This window comes from Macaca thibetana, chromosome 6 (assembly GCF_024542745.1).
Source record: "Macaca thibetana thibetana isolate TM-01 chromosome 6, ASM2454274v1, whole genome shotgun sequence".
Taxonomy (NCBI): Eukaryota; Metazoa; Chordata; class Mammalia; order Primates; family Cercopithecidae; genus Macaca; species Macaca thibetana.
The window spans coordinates 106701068-106718141 of NC_065583.1; the positions used below are offsets into that span (position 1 = coordinate 106701068).

At 38.1% G+C, this 17074-nt stretch overlaps 3 protein-coding genes and 1 non-coding gene across 11 annotated transcripts in view; 2 read left to right on the forward strand and 2 right to left on the reverse strand.

Moving 5' to 3' along the window:
* The window catches only part of FAM169A (family with sequence similarity 169 member A), an 89542-nt gene extending 84285 nt beyond the window's left edge, over positions 1-5257 (forward strand). For 7 of the 8 annotated variants that reach the window (XM_050793505.1, XM_050793507.1, XM_050793509.1 and 4 more), the window contains one exon: positions 893-5257. In XM_050793505.1, the coding sequence (XP_050649462.1) occupies positions 893-1441 (549 nt within the window). In that variant the 3' untranslated portion in view covers positions 1442-5257. The remainder of the gene's footprint in view (positions 1-892) is intronic. The other variant, XR_007726404.1, reaches the window with a different exon arrangement.
* Positions 3433-3536, reverse strand: LOC126957687 (U6 spliceosomal RNA). Its single transcript, XR_007726873.1, has one exon. It is a non-coding gene; the product is annotated as a U6 spliceosomal RNA (small nuclear RNA).
* Positions 5258-6001: 744 nt separating the features above from the next.
* NSA2 (NSA2 ribosome biogenesis factor) lies at positions 6002-16046 on the reverse strand. Its single transcript, XM_050793516.1, has 6 exons — positions 15809-16046; positions 13757-13944; positions 13515-13665; positions 12057-12236; positions 8796-8988; positions 6002-6216 (listed from the first exon to the last, which is right to left on the reverse strand). Exons 1-6 carry the CDS (start codon positions 15809-15811, stop codon positions 6149-6151), a joined length of 783 nt encoding a protein of 260 aa, XP_050649473.1. The 5' UTR covers positions 15812-16046; the 3' UTR covers positions 6002-6148.
* An 8-nt stretch (positions 16047-16054) lies between these two features.
* Positions 16055-17074, forward strand: part of GFM2 (GTP dependent ribosome recycling factor mitochondrial 2) — a 47838-nt gene continuing 46818 nt past the window's right edge. The window contains exon 1 of the mRNA XM_050793502.1: positions 16055-16236. The gene's annotated coding sequence lies outside the window, so the exon portion shown is untranslated. The remainder of the gene's footprint in view (positions 16237-17074) is intronic.

The window sequence follows — 17074 nt, forward strand, 5'->3', positions numbered from 1 at the left end:
TTGGTGACATTAGGGGGGAGGGTGCATGGTATACATATTTGCTTCCACCTTAACATGTACAGTGCTTTAGGAAGATTAACTTTTATAGTAGATTTGATATTATAAGAAAATGTAATCAGTAATATTCTATAAATTCAAATATTATAAACATTCATATCTGATATGTGGTAACAAAATGAGTTTTATTACTTTTAATACTTTGTACTTAGGAAATGCTTAGAAAAATGGATAAAGCATTATTTATCAAATATTTGAGTACCTATATTGGTTATATAGTCTATGACTAAAACAGTAATTTATATTTGTGTTAATTAGGCAGACAGATTAAGTTAGTGGGGGAAAAAATCCTGGAGTATTTTAAAAGAAATTTAATTTTGTTACTTTTGAATATTATAGTTTATGGCTAAAAAACTGTTGTATGGGATTATTTATTAGTGTCTCACCTAAGTAAAAGAATAAAACGTCCATTGCCCTAACTTACATAATGAAACCGTAGTCAAACTTAAGTGTGGTGGCACAGTGAAGTCCCAAGGTATTTTTGGTTCTGGCTCCAGTAACACCAAGAAACTAAAAAAACTGAGTTGATTCATGATTTTGAAGAATCTTGATATGAAGTTTAATGTGTCTTAATTACAAATAATTATTTTATTATATCCTCAAAGAACTTAGTGTATTAAAATTACCATGTGACACAATTTTGAAGAAATTGAGTTGTATTCAGAATATATACACCTTTAGCAGAACAGAAATTCAAAAAAATACATGATTTTGAGTAATGAATACTGAATTGTTTAAATTGTAGTTCAGTGTCATTGCATATTAGAGTCTGAGAAGAATTTAATTTTAGAACTGTATTACAAGTTTATTTACTGACTAGGTTTTTAATTTTCAGACCCCACGTATACCTGACTCAGAAATGTTGATGGATGAAGGCACATCTGATGTAAAGGGGCACACGGAAGAGAAACTGTCCCTACTTCCAAGAAAGAAAGCACACCTTGGGAGTTCAGATAATGTTGCTACTATGTCACATGAAGAACGATCTGATGGTGGTTTTCCAAACTCTGTGATAGCTGAATTTTCTGAAGAACCAGTCTCTGAGAACTTATCTCCCAATACTACTTCCTCATTGGAAGACCAGGGTGAGGAGGGGGTATCTGAGCCCCAGGAAACATCTACTGCTCTTCCTCAGAGTTCTTTGATAGAGGTTGAACTTGAAGATGTGCCATTTTCACAGAATGCAGGACAGAAGAACCAGTCAGAGGAGCAGTCTGAAGCATCTTCTGAGCAACTGGATCAGTTTACACAATCGGCAGAAAAAGCTGTTGATAGCAGCTCAGAGGAAATAGAAGTGGAAGTGCCTGTGGTAGACAGGCGGAATTTAAGAAGAAAGGCCAAAGGGCATAAAGGACCTGCTAAGAAGAAAGCTAAGCTGACCTGAAGGAAGAAGAAAAGTGGATGATAAACCCTCTTCTTTGTAACATAGTTGTTTTTAAAATATGGTAATTAATAAACAGCATGGGGCACAGGACAAAAATTTCCAAAATTTCAATTTGAACTTATTTACTATGCAGTTTTTCGCTTCCCTTTAGAACGTAGAATTCACCATTCTTTTTAATTATTCAGGCTATTTTTGGTAAATGCAATTTTTTATTTTTATTAACCATGTTTCAATTTTGGAAACCAGATCATATTTTCTTTATCAGGTGGTACATCTGACCATTATTTCAAAAATATAATTAAAAAACTGAAAGTAGCAGGATTTCCATTACTTACAAGGATCACAGAAATCTTTTATACTAAGGGTTTTAATAGTAAAACTTGGTGAGGGTTCTAGAAGTTTTAAATTTCAAAACCAATCACCAATTTTTTAAAATGTAGGCATGCCTAAACAAAAGTGTCAATAAATTAGAATAAATATAACTTCAAGTAAACGAGAGCACAAAAACAGAAACAAACTTACGGTCAAATGTTCATGAAGATATTTTGGTTTTGGCCTCTTAATCCTAGATATAATGCGTTTTTTTCCTTTGACTTCACTATGGAAAGGTACACATATTTATTCTATCATCTGATGTTAACAGTACTGTCAGGGATTTAACTGTGGCATGTGGGGACTAATTATTTAAAATTTCATTTGAAGTATTAGTTTGCTATAATTTTTTGTCTGCATATGTGCAGATGCCTAGAAGTTTAGACTTCACTTTCACCTTTAATCAGGTAAAAATCACAACTATAATTTAGAGACATAGTTTAATTTGGACTTCTGGTCCTGATCAGACAGATAAATTAAGCTGGAGATTTTACTTTTATCCTAACCCAGTTAACATCTATATTTCAGAAGTGTGAGGCTCCTTCCTAAGGCATCTCCTTAAATTTTGCCACCTCCCTAATTCTACTACAGTCTTATTTCTATTCCCCCACAGCTTTCATCACTTCTCTAACTCATGGAGTGATTCTCCAGTCAACAGATCTTCCTGCCTGCTGGCTTATGCCCTTGATGTCCATTTTTGGGTAGGTTTGGAGGTGCACTCCACAATGTTAGACCTATATGGCATGGGTAAAACTGCCTTGGGGAACTATGGTTACAAGGGCTTCAATCAAATTGGAAGAGGCTTCAGTCATCCTTTGATTTGTACTGTGAGTACTGGTTGCAAGCTGGCCTGTTAAGTGTATATTGTGTTGCCATAGCAAAGGCCTAGGAAAATTTGAAGAAAAAAACCCTGAACTGTTAATTTTTGTAATTTATTTAAAAATGAACAAAATGGTTATTAGAATCCAAAGAAAATCTAAAAGCAATTCTACTCTTTGGAAATATTATGTGTACTCAAGTTTGCACTTAAGTTGGAGAATGTTTTGAGACCATTTAGATTGTTTTAAAAATAGCTTGATCTTGATCCTTACGCAAAAGAAACATTGCGATTTGTATCATTATTTGAGATAGCTAAGGATTGATGTTGAAAGTTTATTCAGTCTATAGTAAGCTGATGTCATGTCAATAAATTTTGTTTGGGGATGTTGGTATTTTCGATCTAATTAGTTAAAATCTTTTAGCAGACAAAATAGTAAACCCTCTTATTTGTGTTAGATTTTGAACACCTGTATTATCCTATATTTTCTTTAATTATTAGTCAGAGGTAAGCCAGATTATTTCATACTAAATGAAAATTAAAGTGCTTTGGCCATTTATTTTCTCAACAAATCTAATACTAAGTTAAAAAAAAAAGTATGACTACTATTAGTTAATCTACCATTTATGCTGTTTTATACATTTTATGAGAAACTTCTGTCAACATCACAAAGGGAAATACTCTGTTAAGATTCAGTAAATGCTTAACCTTTACATTTTTCATTTCTTAGATTTGAAAACAATACTTTTAGATATTTTATTTTTACTTGGGTTTGTTTAAACTACTTTCTTTTTAAATTATTTTAAACATGGAACGCTTCATGAATTTGTGTGTCATCCTTGCACAGGGGCCATGCTAATTTTCCCTGTATTCCAATTTTAGTATATGTGCTGCTGAAGTGAGCACTAAAAGACTTTCTTTTGGCAAGTGTAGTTTTTTAAAGATTGAGCTCACTGGCTCAACTCTTGATGTGTGAATATAGTTGAGTTTACAAAAAATGTTTAATCTTATATGACCACTGGGGGCTAACAGTATAAACTTATTCTTGTTAAACTTGTTTGGGTTAAAGAGTAAGTGAATTCTAAGCAATTTCTAAGGTTTTTGTTTAGCACACAAGAACACTTCTGTTACAGATGATCTCTGACAGAAAATGTTATTTTGGGATTTATAGATTATAAAAGGAAAAATTAGATCACTTGGAAAAACCTAACTCATGTTCAGTAACTTGAGTATAGAATTTATACCACAGTTTATCTTCAATAAGGAACCTACATGAACTTAATCAGTTATCTGTAGTTTTTGCAAGGCATTAGAAAAAATTTCACAATTACAGGGGACTGAAAATGTGATTTCAACCAGCTAGTTGTTGAATGTCCAGTCACATTACACATAGTCCTTTGTGAACTTGTTTGTGAAGGAAGTTCACTTTTTGTGTACATACGTGTATATTTCCTTGTGTAATATAAAGCAGATGGTTATTAGCAGTATTTTAGTTCTTTCAAGTTATAAATTATTCAATTGCTAGACATCACAGAAATTAGTATATTTAAGAATTTATTATAAAGCTCCTCTACAACTTTTAAAGGTGAGAGGGTCTATTATGATTTTTTATAAAATCAAACAGCATGATTTAGAACGTCGGTCTTCTACTTAAAATGTGTCTATATTCATGGTATTTCCATTCAGTGTAGATGGTAAGGAAAACATCTAGTCATTAAAGATTTACTTTTAGCAGACTCCAGAACACTACTTACAATGGGGTTTCAGTGACTAGAAATCTTGAAGGTTTATGATTGCATCAAATTGAGCCTGTACTAACATCTAAATATCTGCTCTTATGTTCTGCTTTATCCCTTGGGATTACCTTCTAAGGTTTGGTCACACCAGCAAACTGAAACAGATCTTAATGTAAATAAAGAATTTATACTAGTATTACTCATCTGTGTTACAGTATTTTGGAAAACGTTTCAGGTGTCATCTAGTCTTTCATGGGTGTGTTTAGTTACAAGTGTTATGCTTATGTTTTCATACTTAATATCAAGCTTTCTTTGTATCTTACAAGATAGTAATTTTGGTTCTAAAAAAACAAGCAAACTTCATTTTTGTAGTATCCAGAAATTACCTGGAGTCAATATTTTTATTCGCCTTGTAGAACTTGTGATCCACACATCACCCATTTATATTAGTGGCAAAATTATCTGCTAAAATCTAACTGTAAGAAAGGCTTACCTTCTGTCATCAAGTGATTGTATCATCCTGGATTGCCATTTCCAAGGAACTAGCCTTTCTTTTCCTAAGTGTCTGTATGTGTTCTAAAACTTCTAGTATATTTATAGAACTTAGAAAAAATGTTACATTATTCAGAGTAGCAAGTCTTACTGGAATACTTATATTTGTTTTCCTTTTTTTTTTTTTTTTAAGTTTAAAAGTAGTAATTAAACCTATATTTTGTGATTGTTTCCTGGTCTGTGTTTTGAAATTCTTTTCCTTCTGTTTTCCTCATGAAGATGTTTCAGATACTGAACTTGTTTAGACATTGAATGACTTTGTTAAAGGCACAATTAATCACATTGGTTGTACTCTGAAGACAGACTTCTTAAAAAAAAAAAATAAACAATTTAAAACAATGTGGTGATTATAGATTAATGTAATATACTGCCACCCTTAAAGCCACAACATATAACAGATCACAAAAGTGCTTTCACCAAGTTACAACCCTAAAACCTTACCTTCTTACATCATCTAAGTAACTGCAAATAAATTTCTCCTCAGGGAATCAGTGCAGTCTTCTTTTTCCTTTTAAAACTTAGCTGGAGTTACTTAAACTAATTCTTAATACCATTCTGAAAATATAAATATACTGTTTAGAATACAGAAAATGCTAAGAAAGTACAAATACTTTAGTATTTTTTTTTCATTTTCATGAAATTCAAGTAGAAAATAGTGCCAAGTACATATTATTACACATGGTAAATGAAATGAAAATGTTTAGAATGTAATTCACTAGACCTTTTGCTGTACTGGATTTCACAGGTGAAAAGATTTCTCTAAGAGTTTTGAACTTTTAGTGTCTTCTCACATACTTTTAGTGTAAACACTGTAAACTTAACATCTGTATTAATGCTACCTTTTTTAGGATTAATGATTAATGAGGTAGAAGATACTTCAGTTAAATTCTCAGACACATAATTGTGTATTAACCTTTCTGAAAGGCATTTTCAACGAACACTGTGGTGTTTTCAGGAAATTACCGAATACTCACGCACAAATGCAGATATTGATGAGGTAGGGTATTTGTATATTTGCTTTTTTTCAATCATTCAATTTTATGAACACGGGGTCTAGGCAGATTTCAAAATAAAGACCATTTATAAAACAGGACCATTTTAATGTTTACAATTTAATAAATCTCTTCATTGCAGACAGATATGGCTGTTTGGTAGTATTCAGAAATATCACAGTAATGGCAGTTTTCTCAATTGGTGTGTAGTCCTCGATAATTATATATGAAATTGCTGTCAAACCAGTAAGACTGCATTTATACATCCATCATTTTCAGGATTGTTGGTAACCTGGGCATATTTTCCTAAGGAAAACAAAACCAAAAAAGGGAAAAGGGAGGGTTGTTACCTAATAAAAATTAATTTTAAAGAATATAACTTTTGCCCTTTTATTATTTCCCATCTTAATACAGGGTTTCACTCTTATTCCCCAGGTTGCAGTGCGGTGGTGTGATCTCAGCTCACTGCAACCTTTGCCTCCTGGGCTCAAGCGATTCTCCTGACTCAGCCTTCTGAGTAGCTGGGACCACAGGCACACGCTACTGCCTGGCTAATTTTTTTGTTTTTGTATTTTGTAGAGATGGGGTTTTGCCATGTTGCCCAGGCTGGTCGCGAACTCCTGAGCTCAAATGATCTGCCTGCCTTGGCCTCCCAAAGTGCTGTGATTATAGGCGTGAGCCACTGTGCCCAACCATGCCTAAAATATTACTAATTACCACTTTTAATAAGTAAGAAATGAACCGTAAAGGATAAATGAGATTTTACAAAATTCAATCATTTAAGAACTTAAGTTCTGAATACAATTTTCATATAAATAGTGTTTTTGCAAATAATGGTCAGCTCCATGTTACTAGTACATTGCATTAACAGGCTTTTGTGGATTGACCTGAGCATTGTCACTTTTTCACATAATTATTCCTGCAAATTGTATCAAGTTTTAAATGAGTTTCAAGTCAAGGTAACAACGTATCTTAAAACTGAGGTCAGCTGACATGAAGTATAAACCAATCACTGAAGAAGTTGTAGTGTGTATTCTTCCCTTTCAAAGAAGTTGGATCTGGTAGTTGGATCTGGTACTAAAGGTAGAAAACTAAGCAAATGAGGGCGTTTAAAATTAGTGCATGGCACGTTTCTGTTTTATTACTGATCTATTGTGATTACACGTTTGTTGTATGCCTCCCTTCCTCTGCTCATGGTTAACTTATTCTATTTTTTTACAATTATTTTTTTTTAGTTACAACTTCGAAGGCATCTGCTTCCCTTGTAATAAAACAACTTTTATTAAAAAGGATCAAAATATCTTAATTTTACTTATTTTTGAGACGGAGGCTTGCTCTGTCTCCCAGGCCGGAGTGCAGTGGCATGGTCTCAGCTCACTGCAAGCTCCAGGTTCAAGTGATTCTCCTGCCTCAGCCTCCCGAGTAGCCGGGATTACAGGCACTCACAACCATGCCTGGCTAATTGTTTTGTATTTTTAGTAGAGACGGGGTTTTGTCATGTTGACCAGGCTGGTCTCCAACTCCAGTCTCAAGTGAACTGCCTGCTTTGGACTCCCCAAATGCTGGGATTACAGGTGTCAGCCACTGTGCCCAGATAGCAAGGGGGCTTTTTAAAGCCTGGAAGCTTCTACATGATTTCTGGGAGGTCAGGAGAATCCCATTAACAGAATGAACTAAACTGTGTTAAATCAGTTTCAATTATTATTATTATTACTTTTTGAGACAGAGTCTTGCTCTGTCATCCAGGCTGGAGTGCAATGGCACGACTGCAGCTCACTGCAACCTCGGCCTCCCAGGTTCAAGCAATTCTCCTGCCTCAGCCACCCAAGCAGCTGGGATTACAGGCGTGGGCCACCACACCTGGCTAATTTTTGTATTTTTAGTAGAGATGGGGTTTCACCATGTTGGCCAGGCTGGTCTTGAACTCCTGGCCGCAGATGATCTGTCTGCCTCAGCCTCCCAAAGTGCTGGGATTACAGGCTGAACCACCACTCCTGGCAGTTTCAATTAGTTATCAGTTTACCTGCGTGGGACAGATAGTTCTATTTCTTTAAATTTAATAGGTATTTTCTCTTAATGTTAGCATGTAAATATAAGAAGTATTTCCGTAATATTTGTAAACTTATGGCAAAAGAAATTTTTTCTTACAGAAAACATCTTAAGTCATTGGCTAATACTTCATGTCAGCTGACCTCGCTTTTAAAATATGTTTGATATATGCCTCCCTTCCTCTGCTCATGGTTAATTCATTCTATTTTCTTAAAATATTTCTTAGTTATAACTTTGCATCTGCTTCCCTTATAATAAATAATTTTTATTAAAAAGGTTAAAAAATTTTTTTTTTTGAGATGGAGTCTTGCTCTATTTCCCAGTCTGGAGTGCAGTGGCACAATCTCAGCTCATTACAAACTCTGCCTCCTGAGTTCAAGTGATTCTCCTGCTTCAGCCTCCCAATGGCGGAGATTACAGGTGCTCGCCATCACACCCGGCCAATTTTTTTGTATTTTTAGTAGAGACGGGTTTTGCCATGTTGTCCAGGCTGGTTTCAAACTCCTGACCTTAGGTAATCCACCCCCTTCAGCCTCCCAAAGTGCTGGGATTACAGGCGTGAGCTGTTGCACCTGGCCAAAAAGGATCAAAATAAATCTAACAGAATGTATTACACCTTATGTAACTAAAACCAGTAAGCTAAATTTTAAAACAATTGTATTTACTACTTTTTCTATAAAGTATTTTTTACTAAAGATTTACATCTGATTTACATTGTTTTAACTTAGCTCTACTGCATTAAAAAATTTTGCTGTGTATTTTAATACATCAACTTGAAGAGTATTTCTATTAGTACTGCAGAACAGCAACAGCCCTATATTCAAAAATTCACTTACCCCAAATAACTTTGCCTCCTTGCGTCACAAGGCCCAATTCGCTCACATTTACCTCAATGACAGTACCTTTGGTAATAACACCCAAAGTTGTATACAGTGGGGATGAGGGATTCTTCTTTACGCCAAGTATCGGTAGGCAAAAGGTAGCTTTCAGTTCAGGATGTGTTACATGGGCTTTCTTGAAACGCAAGCCCTAGTAAGTCAAACACAACATAAGAATGTTCACGTCCAAAATGTTAACAGTGATGAGTAGTGTTGTTTTTGCTTATCTTTTTCAACCATCTCCAAAAAACTATGGTTGCATAATGTTATCTTAAAGCAGCTAACAAAATATGTTCTACAAAGTAAAAACCTGATGGTTACAGTATAAATACATAGGGCAAACACCCACACATATACTTAAGAATTTTATTTTTATTTTTTTTGAGACAGGGTCTTGCCCAGTTGCCTAGGCCAGAGTGCAGTGGCATGACTTGGCTCGCTGCATCCTGGGCTTCTTGGGCTCAAGACATCCTCCCACCTCAGGCTCCTGAGTAGCTGGGACTAGAGGCACGCACCACTATGCCTAGCTAATTTTTGCATTTTTTTTTTGTAGAGATGGGGTTTCGTCATGTTGCCTGCTGGTCTTGAACTCCTGGGCTCTCAACCTATCCACCCACCTCAGCCTCCCGAAGTGCTGGGATTCCAGGCCACCACAGCTAGCCTCCGAAAAGTTTTTTTTTTTGCCCTGAAACAGCTACCTAGCAACATTCTCAGATTTTTACTGTCTAGTCATCGACAGTTAGACTTACTAAGGACTTGATATATACCAGGCCACTATGCTAGCTCACAACTGGCTCACTTAAACACAATAACCTCACAACAAACACATCCCTCTCTCTCCTGTTTTTGAATGATGTAACAAGGAGCAGCAGGTTAAATGACTTGTTTCCAGATTAAATGGTGAGTGGTAAACAGAATCAAACCTAAATACCGTGATTCCAAGTCTTTATATACCTCAGCTACCTTCCATGATGAAAAAAGGAGTGGATTGTTAGCTTTCTTTAGGTTGATAGTAATATGAGACTGGAGAAGGCCCAGAGAGGTCTTTGTTACAGAAACTGGTTATGGAATCACCCAGTCACCTAATAGGGTCTTTTAGGGTGTAGTACTTCAAACATCACAACATTTTGCAGTCTTGATTTCTGCGTGTATGGGGATGGGGAGAAAACAACACTAAATCAGTTTCTTAGTAACAGATTCATTAATGAAGCTCTTAAGAAACTGACACCATTCAGGATGCCATCTGATTAATCCACAATGACAAATCTGTGAAACTACAGAAAACCTAGAGTAGCCTGACTTGTATATTCTCTCCCTGTAGAACTGGTAAGGCTACCCAAATATATTCAGAATATGAATACGAAACCAAAACAAGTCGATTCCATGATATAATCCAGAGGTGGGCAAACACTTTGTGTAAAGAACCCAAAAGGTAAACATTTTAGGCTTTGCCAGGCCATATGGCCTCTGTTACAACTGTTCAATTCTGGGGGTGGGGGTTATGCAATATGTAAATGAACAGGCATGGCTGTGTTCCATTAAAACTTTATTTACAGAAACAGGCTGTTTGCCAATATTTTAATCTATTAAAAATTACTCAGGTTGGCCGGGCGCGGTGGCTCATGCCTGTAATCCCAGCACTTTTGGAGGCTGAGGCGGGCAGATCACAGAGATAGAGACCATCTTGGCTAACATAGTGAAACCCCATCTCTACTAAAAATACAAAAAAATTAGCCAGGCATGGTGGCGGGCGCCTGTAGTCAGTCCCAGCTACTGCGGAGGCAGGAGAATGGCGAGAACCTGGGAGGCGGAGCTTGCAGTGAGCTGAGATCTCGCCACTGCACTCCAGCCTGGGCGACAGAGGGAGACTCCGTCTCAAAAACAAAAACAAAAAAAATAGGTTGAACACTAGGATTTGGGCATGTTGCAACTTTCTTCTCTCTGATACTTTGTTTTTTTGAGGCTGTGTATCTAACTGGAAGAATAGTTCAGTCTCTTTGAAGGGATTTTGCAAAAATACATCTTCAATTATGTTTCTCCCCGGGGTGGGGAAGTTTGGGGTCATATTACTATTGCTGCCTTCAATAGAAATTAAGCTATATTAAATTATCTTCCTTTTTTCAAAGATTTTCTTTCTTTTTTTTTTTTTTTGAGAGTCTTGCTGTGTTCCCCAGGCTGGAGTGCAGTGGTGTGATCTCTGCTCACTGCAAGCTCTGCCTCCCAGGTTCATGCCATTCTCCTGCCTCAGCCTCCCAGGTAGCTGGGACTACAGGCGCCCACCACCATGCCCGACTAATTTTTTTGTATTTTTTTTTTTCATTAGAGACGGGATTTCAGTGTTAGCCAGGATGGTCTTGATCTCCTGACCTCGTGATCTGCCTGCCTCAGCTTCCCAAAGTGCTGGGATTACAGGCGTGAACCACCACGCCTGGCTTTTCAATGATTTTCAAGAGCATTTGGATTCTTTCCTTACCAAACTGAAACTGACTCTTACAAAACAGTCCTAGTCAAGTTTTCGAACTGTTGTCAAAGACAAGAAGTGTTTTGAGACCTAGACAATATCAGGCATATAGCAGATCACTAGTTGAATGAGGAAAATATGAAGAAAATGAAGATTCTAATATGTCATGTTTAAAAGTCAGAATTTACTGACAATGTCTTATAACACTGTTTTCAAATCTCTTACGAAGCTGAAAAAAAAAAAAAAATATATATATATATATATATATATATTTTTTTTTTTTCAGACGGATTTTTGCTCTTCTTGCCCAGGCTGGAGTGCAATGGTGTGATCTCGGCTCACTGCAACCTCTGCCTCCCAGGTTCAAGTGATTCTCCTGCCTCAGCCTCCCTAGTAGCTGGGATTACAGGCGCCCGCCACCACACCCAGATTACTTTTTGTATTTTTTAGTAAAGATACAGTTTCACTATGTTGGCCAGGCTGGTCTTGAACTCCTAACTTCAGGTGATTCACCCACCTCAGCCTCCCAAAGTGCTGGGATCCCAGGTGTGAGCCACCGCACCCGGCTAAAGATTCTTAACTAGTGGAAAAAGTACTAAATAACTTCTATCACTAACTTAAAATAACAAAAATAGCATAAAAATATCTTCCAATCTGTTCCACATCAATTTAAAGAATTTCAGGAAATTATAACGTTCTTTATCCGATTTAACAAAGTGAACTAATATTTCAGTCATTACACTCTTCCAAGGACTTACCATTGGCCTGATAAATCTTTCATATTTAGGTGGTTTTCTTGTAAAGCCATCTCCAACAAAGCACACTTTAGTAACCATCCTCTTCCATGCTTTCTTCTTTCTCTTTCCTGTTCGAACAACTTTTAATACTTCTGTTTCTCCCTGGGCACGTACTTTAGGCAGAGGGACTTCCCATTTTCCCTAAAAATATGCCACAGTTAAAAGTTTACATTGTTATTAAAGGACAATGAGAATAAGTCAAGTATGTTTTAGTTGTACAAAGCAGTAGATCTATTTTTTTTTTGCTTAACCATCATTGGCTCAACTGTTATTCTAGAGTTCTGTATTGTCTCCTCATAAGCTGCAAATTAAACAGAACAAGTTTATATATCATGGGTACATTAAATAAATGGTTGACTTAAGCTAAAAATCTTATTGCTGTGTTATGGGTGAGAAAATACCACCTGTAATGTGGTGGTAATTTTTTTTTGTTTATTTTTTTTTTTATTTTTTGAGACGGAGTCTCGCTCTGTTGCTCAGGCTGGAGTGCAGTGGTGCAATCTTGGCTCACTGCAACCTCTGCCTCCTGGGTACGAGCAATTCTCCTGTCTTACCCTCCCGAGTAGCTGGGACTACAGATACACACCACCACACCCAGCTAATTTTTGTATTTTTAGTAGAGGTGGGGTTTCACCACATGGTCAGGCTGGTCTTGAACTCCTGACCTCAGGTGATCCACCTGCCTCGGCTTCCCAAAGTGCTGGGATTACAGGCGTGAGCCACTGTGCCCAGTCGATGGTGACTTCTATAAGCAGTGTATGTGTTTACTAATGTTTAACAGCATAACACTGGACGAGTGTTTCCACCTCTTATCTCTGTATTTCTTCCTGAAATAGATTTGTAGATTACATTAATAGTAAGACAAAGTCCTCACCAGATGTTTTATGCCTCCCTTGAGTGCAAATTCTATGAAAAAAACTGAAGTAGTGTAAGGCAGTAGAAAGAATTCTTTAAATATAGATACAGTATATTCTTTTATCTGGATTTCTGCTAATCTATTCACAGGTGTTTTAAAAAGCCACATTTTTTGTGATAACTCAGGGAGTTTTCCACCATTCTGCTTTTGAACCAATTTTGGCACTACAGGACAGCACAAATAAGAAGCATTTGTATTTTTCTTTATGACTGCATAGCACTGTAGGTTTTCAAACAGGAAGACAAATATTGAATTTGAAATTCACTCCTTATCAGCTTTTTAATTTCATATGGCATTCTAATAATTTTTTTAAAACTTAAATTTTAGAACCTTATGATGGGAAAGCAAGTTTTTTTTATTACTAAATTTACAAAGACCTCAACATCTAAATAATGGGAATAGCTGTACTTCATGTTTGAAATTAAACCAAGAAACAAGAACCTCAAATTTGAATTTAAGTAATTCTCCTAAACAAAACAAAGACTTCAATTGTTATTGCTTACCGCCTTCTCTTTTCGTTTCTGTTTAATCATATTGGAAAGTACTTTAGCTCGAGATTGTCCCTCTCTGTCCAGCAGATAGGCAGGTACTGCTCCCTGTGGAGTCTTTTCATCATTCTTTTGTTTGGTGTTTCTCTTTTCATGCATCTTGATACTACCAAGAAGGAAAAAAGATTCAAAATTACCTGTTTTAATAATGATGACTCAAAAGATGTTAACTTGTTATGACAAATGAGACCACTTACGTCTTTTTCATTTGTATTTTTTCAGCATGGCGCTGTTTATGGTAAAGCTTAGCTTTCAGACCAATCATTTTCTTTGCCTTCTTTGAACGTTCATGAGCCTCTCGACTTTCCTTCTTTCTCTTTTTCTCATGGTAATCCAAACGGTATCCATAGCGTTTACGGTGTAATTCAATATATTCGTTCTGTGGCTATAATGATGCAAGAAATGTTATTTTAGTTTTTAAAAGTACTGACAATTATTCTAAAATGCTTGCTTTTACACAGCATAAAGACCCTGTTTCATCCAAATGTTCACTTACTTGAATGATTATTGCACCATTAAGTCTATTCACATGATGTAAGTTAAATTTTGATCTTGAATGGTATGAGGCATCAGGGCTTACATTTCTAATAATCTCAGTAGGGAATGTTCCAAAATCTACTGGACCACAAAAGGGATGAACTGATTACAGCATCTTTTTTCCTTGATATAATTTGCTTTTTAAATAACATCTTCATTTCACATTAAAAAAATTTAAGTTAGTTTTATTGAAGCATAATTTACACACAGTAAAACCTGTTCTTTTTAGGCATACAGTTCTAAGTTTTTTTTTCCCCCCTTTTCTTTTTTGAGACAGAGTCTTGCTCTGTCACCCAGGCTGGAGTGCAGTGGTGTGATCTCTGCTCACTGCAAGCCCCGCCTCTCGGGTTCAAGCCATTCTCCAGCCTCAGCCTCCGGAGCAGCTGGGACTACAGGCGCGCCCGCCACCGCGCCAGGCTAATTTTTTGTATTTTTAGTGGAGATGGGGTTTCACAGTGGTCTCGATCTCCTGACCTCGTAATCCGCCCGCCTCAGCCTCCCAAAGTGCTGGGATTACAGGCGTGAGCCACCGCGCAGTTCTACGTTTTTACTAACTACACAGTTCTGTAACCACCACAATCAAAATAGAGAATTTCTATTTCCCCCTAAAATTCCCTATGTCACTTTGAAGTCAATCCTCTTTTCCAACCCTCAATTTGATACCTATCCCTAGTTTTGCCTTTCCCAGAAATAAACAGGGATCAACAGTAGTACATAGCCTTTTGAATCTGGTTTGGGATTCACCCAATTTGTTGCAGGTATAGGTACTTCAATTCTGTTTATTGTTGAGTAGTATGCTATTGTATGGATATACCACTGTTTACCCACTGACCAGTTGATAGGTATCTGGGTTGTTCCCAGTTTTGGGTGATTACGAATAAATCTGCAGTAAACTGCATGCAAGTCTTCATGTGGACATGTGTTTACTGCCAGACCGTTTTCCAAAGTGCATTATTTTTCATTTCACCACCAATGTATGGGACGCTTTTTGCATTTTAGACACGTTTTATTTTAAACACGAGACCAGGCGTGTCTATTCGTATTTTAAGGCTGCAGAAATAAAAATGATACAAAGCCAAGTCCAGCACGGAGGACAGTGTTAAGTAACAAATAGCAAGGCGTGCTGCTACCAACTGCTATCATATAAACTTTGCAGCAATCACATGAAGGGTGTATGGAATGCCAGTTCGCAAAGAAACGCAAGATGATAGAGACGTAACAGAAAGAGCAAGGATCTGGCAGTTAGATCTGGGCCGTTAAGTCCGGCTTCGCAATTCATTAGCTGTCTGGTCTTCGGCAAGGACCCCTTCATTTTGACGCCTTCAGTTTCCTTAACAGTAAAATGAAAGGGGTGGGATTAACATCTAAGATTGTACAAGGCACAACCATATTCCCATTAGGCTCTGGTGCTGATAACCACGCTTGTGGTGAAATCAGTAATTTTTAGGACTCTTAGCGGTGGAGCAAAAAGAAAAAAAAAAAAAAAGTAAAATCTTGCTCCAAAGCTTGTGTTCTGGCAAATACCCTCTGTGTCTCGAATGTGAAGTTGTTTTCACTCCTCAGAGCGCACCCCACGGAGTCCACCATCCTTTTCCCTTAGCAGTTTTCATTTCCGCTTACCACCGCTCACCCCCTGCCCCAGCGCCCCAGAGCCCTCAGGTCCCACTAACTCAAACGCTGTATGTCGCGGGCGTCCGACGCATCCTCCTTACCATGGTGACGGCCGCAGGGCCGCCAGGAGCAGCCCCTGGGGTGCGAAAACGCTCTCAATATTCGGGGCTCAAAGACCCACAAGCCCACGCCACACAGGCCGGGACAGGAAAGGGTCGCCCTTTAAAACGGCCGAGTGAAGAGCAAGAACCACGCAGCGGTTCCGAGCCTCCGTTTTCCGCTTTTAGGTTAAGAGGACGGAAGTTGCTGGCAGGCGGCATTTGGCCGGTACACCGCCGGAAGTGCGGAGGTGTGGCTGCTTGAGGCGGCAGAGCGGAAAAATCCTAGCTTCATTTCGTTTAGGTACAAGGCCGTTTGTCTAGGCTGGTGTGGAGACTTGAGGCCTTTGCAGACTTTGGCGCGGCCCGCGCCTCCTGCTTCAACAGCCCAGCGGTGACGAGCTGGCCTGCGGCACGCGGCCTAATACTAGGTGAGTACTGCTCCGAGCTGTGAGACATTGCACGCCTCTGACCCTGTCCCGCGCTGGGTATTGCTGACCTTCCAGGCTGCGACAGACACAGCCAGCCACGGAGGAGGACAACAAGGCCTCCGGACTCCCCTCGGTGTTCGCTCAATATGGAAGTTTTTCTCTATCATTCGGCGAGGGGGACTCATCTTTGTTCCGGTCACACTGTAATGTGTGCACGATTGTGAAGGATGCTGAGGAATGAAAACTTAGTGTACAGAAAAATAGAACTACTGGGCCTTTGCAACTGTTAGAAAAGACGAAGATAACATTCTGGTTTTTTTGGAGGTACAGGACTGATTCCAGAAATTTCTGAGGCGTTTTGGTGCACCGCATCAAATGCTAAGTGAGTGGACTTGTATTTAGTGGCCCCCTAGAGGCCAAGAAGTAATTCACTACAAGAAAAAGTACGTCTGCTTGAATACACTGTCAATTTTACCCTTTTACTGCACAGTTGCAGAAGTTCCTTTAATTACTTCACAGCTTGTACGTGCTTCAGTTGATGAACAAAAAGAACTGTACCAAAAGAATACTTTCATTAATTCTTAGTGCTTGGATTTGAGGCAGTATTTTGTTTTTGTGGGTTTTTTTGAGACGGCATCTCGCCCAGTCGCCCAGGCTGGAGTGCAGGGGCGCGAGCTCTGCTCACCGCAGCCTCGACCTCCCGGGATCAAGCGATCCTCCGAGTTCAGCCTCAAAAGTAGCGAGTTACAGGCTCGCGCCACCACGCCTGGCTAATTTTTGTATTTTTTGTAGAGACGAGGTTTCACTATGTTGCCCAGGCTGGTCTCGAACTCCTGGG